This window comes from Medicago sativa, chromosome 6, assembly GCF_051527215.1.
Source record: "Medicago sativa cultivar Bolivia chromosome 6, Bolivia_mono, whole genome shotgun sequence".
Taxonomy (NCBI): Eukaryota; Viridiplantae; Streptophyta; class Magnoliopsida; order Fabales; family Fabaceae; genus Medicago; species Medicago sativa.
This window is the reverse complement of record NC_140754.1, coordinates 76,660,719-76,666,809: the sequence shown is the minus strand read 5'-3', so window position 1 is coordinate 76,666,809 and position 6,091 is coordinate 76,660,719. Positions and strand designations below refer to the sequence as shown.

The 6,091-nt window shown below is 32.5% G+C and overlaps 1 protein-coding gene across 1 annotated transcript; it reads left to right on the top strand.

Moving 5' to 3' along the window:
• The first annotated feature begins 696 nt into the window (after positions 1 to 696).
• On the top strand, positions 697 to 2,625 carry LOC146916927 (ENTH/ANTH/VHS superfamily protein). Its single transcript, XM_085718791.1, has one exon. It carries the CDS (start codon positions 1,050 to 1,052, stop codon positions 2,241 to 2,243), a length of 1,194 nt encoding a protein of 397 aa, XP_085574917.1. The 5' UTR covers positions 697 to 1,049; the 3' UTR covers positions 2,244 to 2,625.
• Positions 2,626 to 6,091: the final 3,466 nt, after the last annotated feature.

The window sequence follows — 6,091 nt, the reverse complement described above, 5'->3', positions numbered from 1 at the left end:
CACGTTTATTAGCAAAAAACAACTTTTTAGGTTTCTTGAATAACTAAAGTATCCAATCTATATATAGGTCAGATACATTAGTTATTCAATAAACCTAAAATGTTATTTTTTGCTTATGAATATGACACGTTTAATCCTCGTTTTACAATGATATTTTGTGTTTTGTTAGTTTAGCAAGTAAGCATCTTTGATCCTCTAATGCTTTGCTTTTTTTCTTTCTTTCTCTTTTCTTTTTTCCCATTGTGATCATGTATGTGGTTAGGCAAAGAGCCATTAGAAAAGTAAATTTGACATTTGTCATTAATCTTTCAATTCTAGTCACTTCAAAAGGAACAAAAGAAAAGCATAGGCTTTTTGATTATACCCGTTGACTTTACATGTGTATTATTGCCTTTTGATATATACCATAAGCATTTATAAACTATTTTAGTCACATAGTAATAGTTTGCATATGGTTCGTACACAGCAAAGCAATAATTAGTCACAGAATAAAACAACAATTTATAAAATATTTTTCATGATGAATGTTCTTGTCCACTCACACTGAAATTCCAACAATTCCGTCTAACTCCGTCTAACTCCGTCAAACTATTTTATCTATATTCAGTCTAACTCCACAGAAAGAAGACAACATACGTCGATCTATTTTATCTATATTCAGTCTCACTCATCCACAAATGGTTATACGGTACCATTTGTTGGAGAGTATGGAAGAGCGAGAACAACGATAGTCTAATTATTCTCCAATTAATATATTCCTAAACGATGTGAGATTAACCACCCACACTGAAATTCCAACAATAAGGCGTGTGGAGGAGGAAAAAAAAGATTTTATGTTTAAAATTTGAAAGATTTGATTCTATTGTTAGTTTGTACTATGCTTCAAATTGTTTAATCAAGACCTATCTTTTTCTCACACTTATCCCCACTCACCTTTATATGTGCATACTCCTACAAATCCTTAATTCTACACATCAAAATTGTTCCATTAATTACTCTTCTTGTATTGGTGAATTTCTTCTCCTTTTAAATTCTTTAAAACAAGAATAATGGGTATGGATATACAAACCAAACTTCGTTTAGCTCTGGGCACAATGAAAGATCAAGCTTCAATTGGCAAAGCCATGATGCATAACCATCAACAACATGAAGGCTTTTCCAACATAGAGATTGCAATTCTTCGTGCAACTAGTCATGGTAATAGCACCATTGATAACAAATACATGCATGAAATCCTTTTTCATGTATCAAACTCAAAAGGGTCAATCCCTTTTCTAGCCGAAAAGATTTCGCGCCGCCTATGCAAAACTAAAGACAATCTTGTTTCCCTAAAGACTCTTGTCTTGATTCATAGACTTCTTAGAGGTGGAAACAGAACTTTTGAACAAGAATTATGCAAAGCACATGTTTCTGGCCATTTACAAATCAGCATAATAAGGTATGCTTGTGTTGCAAGGAATTTTTCTGATCCTTTAGTTTGTTTCTTACACAAGTATGCATCTTATCTTGAAGAAAGGATGAGTTGGCATGTAAATCAAGGTGGAAAACTTGAACCTATTATGTCTAAAGGGTTAGGATTTAGGAGATATGATGGGAAATCCTTTGATATGGCATTTAGAATTTTACCTAAATGTCAAATTCTTATTGATAAGGTTTTGGAATGTTCACCATATGATATTTTGAGGTCAAATTATCATAGTCTTGCTCATGTTGCTATGAGCAATACTTTGAGAGAAAGTTTCCAAGTTTACATGACATTTTGTGAAGGCATTGAAGCTCTTGTTAACATGTTCTTTGACTTGGAATCATCGGCTAAAAGCTTAGCTTGTGAAATACTCAAGAAAGGTTCTATTCAAAGTCAAAAGCTTCATGATTTGTATCAAACTTGCAAAAAATTGATTGAAAACAAGAATTTGGAATACCCTTTTGTTCAAATTATTAGTATGAATCATGTAATGGCATTAGATCAAATTGGTTTTCAAGAAAATAAAGTTGAAGCTTCACATGTCTCTATATCAAGTATCTCAAAGTTGCCTCAAATTTCAAGCCTTTTGAATAGATCATCAGAGTTAGAGTTGGAAGTAACAACAAAAGAAATAAAAAAAGATGAAGAAAAAGATGATTTAATTTTTTCAACAACACAAACTCTTTCTTCATGGACTCTAGAGACTAAAATTAGCAAGGTTTGGGTGGTATTTGAAGATGAAGTTCCTAATAAATCACAAATGCTTCCAACACAATAAAGGCTTGGAAATTGGAAGTGTTAATTATGCTATAAGTGATGTAGAAAGTTTAATTTTTATTTTTGATTTGAAAGTGATGTTGAAAGTTAATATTGTAGGACAAGTGCATTTCCTTATCCATTTTAGATGCATGTTCTCGTGAGGCATGAGCTGTTGAATCAATTAAGTTTTGATGAGTTTTTCGGTATAATTTTGGTAGCTTTTTTTGTTTGTTTTTTGTTTTTAAGCAACCGATTCCAATAGAAAAGAGTCCCTAATATTCCAGAGTTCGACTCAGAGGTAAATAAAGTCTAACTTAGAGTCATACTAGTAAAAAATCAACATTAACCAAAATTTAGTTTTGGTAGATTAAATAGTATTGTTAACCACTTTCTCTGTTTTACAACATATATCAATGGAAGTATATGGTGCTACTATAGATTTGGTAACCTATGCATTTATAAGAAAACACAAATAGAATAGGTTATTTTTAAGCCTTTGTTATATTATTTTCATATTTCAATTAATTTCTGTATACAAAATTTAGGCAATCCAACATAATTACATGGAGGAAATTATTGCTAATAAGTCTTCAACGATTTTTATTTTAGTTATATTTTTCAAATTATCCTTTAGCTAATTACTCTATTACTTTTTATAAGGAAAGAGATAGGGAGGGCATCAAGAGGAATTCACAACATCCCAACTAGGTTGCCACCCCGCGGAAACCTCCATCCTCTACCACTCACTCCATATATATTATTAAAAAAATGGAGGGAAAATATATACAAGAGGAGGGACCAAACCAAAACCCTCAAAAGACAAGCAAAAAGAAGCAAAAAAAACCTATGGAAATCTATAATTAGGTAAACCTATGCGGTGTCGGGAGAAGTCCTGCAACAGGAACCGAGGTAAAGAATCCAACCAAATAGTGCGAGAAATAAAGTGACCATAGTTTGCTAATTTGTCCAGACAACAATTTCCCTCACGGAAAATAAGAGAGCAAACTGAATTAATTCCCAAAAGTAAACAATTATGCCAACAATTTCTCAAACGAAACGGAATAACATCTGGATGATGAAAAGCATGCACAACAGAAGTGGAGTCACAGCTATAACCAAAGATGCCCCCAACCATGAGAGGCCGCAAACTCCAATGCTATAGTAGATGTTATAATCTGATTTAAAGAAAATTATTTTGTTGAGAAAACACTCATTTTAATTTTCAAATATATAAGTACATCAGTTTAAATTTTAAGGAAAGTTAACATTATAATTTTTTCTTATCAATTATGAGAAGTGTTATGTGGTTCAGTCTTATAGACCTATTCCACATATGAGAGTACATAGAAATTTTACTTTGATGAGGAACAATACAAGATCAAGTACATGCCTTTGACACTCTATAATGCACACACTCCCTTCAATTTCTCTAATTTTCTTTTCATATGTACTTACATGAAATATGTCACACTTTCACTACTAGAAAAATTGGGAATAGAGACAGGCAAAATCCGTCTTTAAAACAAGAAAAATTTGTCTCTAAACATATCTGAGATGGAATAAGAGACGGAGCTAGGTCCGTCATTATTTTCGTGGTCGCTAAAGCCTTTAAAGACGAAATTTTAATTTCTGTCTTTGATGGAGACGGAATAAAGTCGTCTCTAGTTTATAAATTCCTTCGCTAAATATTAAATGAAGGAAGAGATAAATCCGTCGCAATTAGAGACTGAAACCACCATCTCAAATAAGCACAATCCATCTCTAACCTCCGTCGCAAAATTTATAAATTCCGTCTCTAAAAACAATATAATATATATATATATATATATATTATAAATTGTGCCTCAATATTTTAACTATTTAGTGATAAAATAATGTTTATAATATTCGTTATGTTTATCAAACTCTCAAGAATGTCAAAATTATATTTTGATAAACATCAAATTTGCAAAAGTGAAATGAAAGTACAATCATACAACAAAACATCACATGATATTAAAATATAATGTTGTCATATAATTTTCTTCTCAAGTTCAACAGTTAATGCTTCAAGCATAACCTCCATAGCAACAACTTTTAACGCCAAAGACAGGTGTATACAACTATCTTAACTTGAACAAGGCATTTTTCGATGCCAAAGACCACCTACTATTAAAGCTTTTTTTTAGTAATAGCTTCATCATTAGCAAGCAACTTGAATTTAGCCTTAAAAAAAAAATCATGAAGTTGTGTATTTTGAAAAGGACAATCAACTTTCAACCTAAGTAACAATGAAGTTTCATATTTCATATCATATAAAGAAAATAGTGTATCTCCTAAATTACTATATCTCCCTATTTATGTAACTGCCGCTATTTGTAACAATTGTTTCAACCTTTTGCCATTTCAACTTTCAACATAAGTAACAACAATATTAAAGGTTCATATTTCATATCAAATAAAGTAAATAGGTTTAGAGAGAAACAATTTCAACTGGATCACATCGTACATATAAATAACTATATTTCGCCATAGAAGGTAGGCCAAAAACAACAGACTGTCCGCAAACAAATCCCCCCACGAACAACCATTCAACAAGCCTGAAAGAAAACTCATAGATAGATAAAACTCTCTATCAACAAACTAAATTAGCCCCATGATACGATCATGGAGGTTGCTAGAATAATGAATCTTCTAGTTTATTCTAGAAGGGATCTTTTAAGCATATTCTATTAGTTTAATTGGTAGTATTGTTTGGTAGTATTGTTATTATGTGGTTGATGTACTTATCTTACCATGTGTATGCATCAACCTATATAAGCATTGTATTGTCCCATTAGAAAGGAATGAAGAAAAATGAATGAAATTGTTATTTTATTTTATCTTAGTTAATTTTATCTTCTTCTCTTTAGTTTAGAACTCTAGTTTTATCATAGTTTGTTAGTGATAGGTTTTAGGTTCCTATCAATTGGTGCTTTCATTCTTGATCTCAAAACCCTCCCATGGCTTATTACCCTTCCCTCCAACAGTATCACTCGACCCTCACAACCACTGGGAATACAACTCCATTCTCTAACCCACAACCACCATATTCGGTTCCCCTACCCAACCCATATTCAACAAACTCAACTTATCCCAATCCATATGCATATTCAACCCATTCATCTTATTCAACAATTCCATCTTCCACTCCATCACCTAACCCATACACAAATTGTTCAAATCCTTATGGGTATGGAAATTCCAGCTACAACCACAACCTTCTTCAACAGCAACCACCATCACAAAACCCAAACCCTTCCTATTCAACCACTTTTTACCCAGAAATTTATGGATACACCAACACCATTTCTTCTCCATCACCACTTAACCCTTACCCTCCATATTCAACTTCTTCTAACCCATACAGTCACGGCTACACACCACCTGCACCCGTTCCATATTCAAACCCATACACAAACTACTGCAACAACTACAAAGACCAACCTCAATACCCTTATTCAGAACCTGTTGAATCATTTCCAAAAGCACAGCTTATTCAGAAATCTATGGATGAATTTTTAGAAGCTTCAACAAAATCAACAAATGACTTCAAAGTTATAGACTAAGCTTCAAGTCAATCTCTGAAAGCAATATCTCAAAAGCTCTCTGATTCACTTAAATCATTGAGAGAGAATTTGCAAAAGACACTTGTTGATGAAGATTCAAAAGATCCACTAAAAGAAGAAGAAGAAGAATCAGATGCAGATGCAGAAATCTTAGAATATGTTTTTGCAAATGAAGAAACCGATGCAATTGCAGCTACGAATCTTCAACAACAACACAAGAGCATCAAAAGCCCGATGGAAGAAACAACGCTCGCAAATCCAACACAGTTTATACCACCAC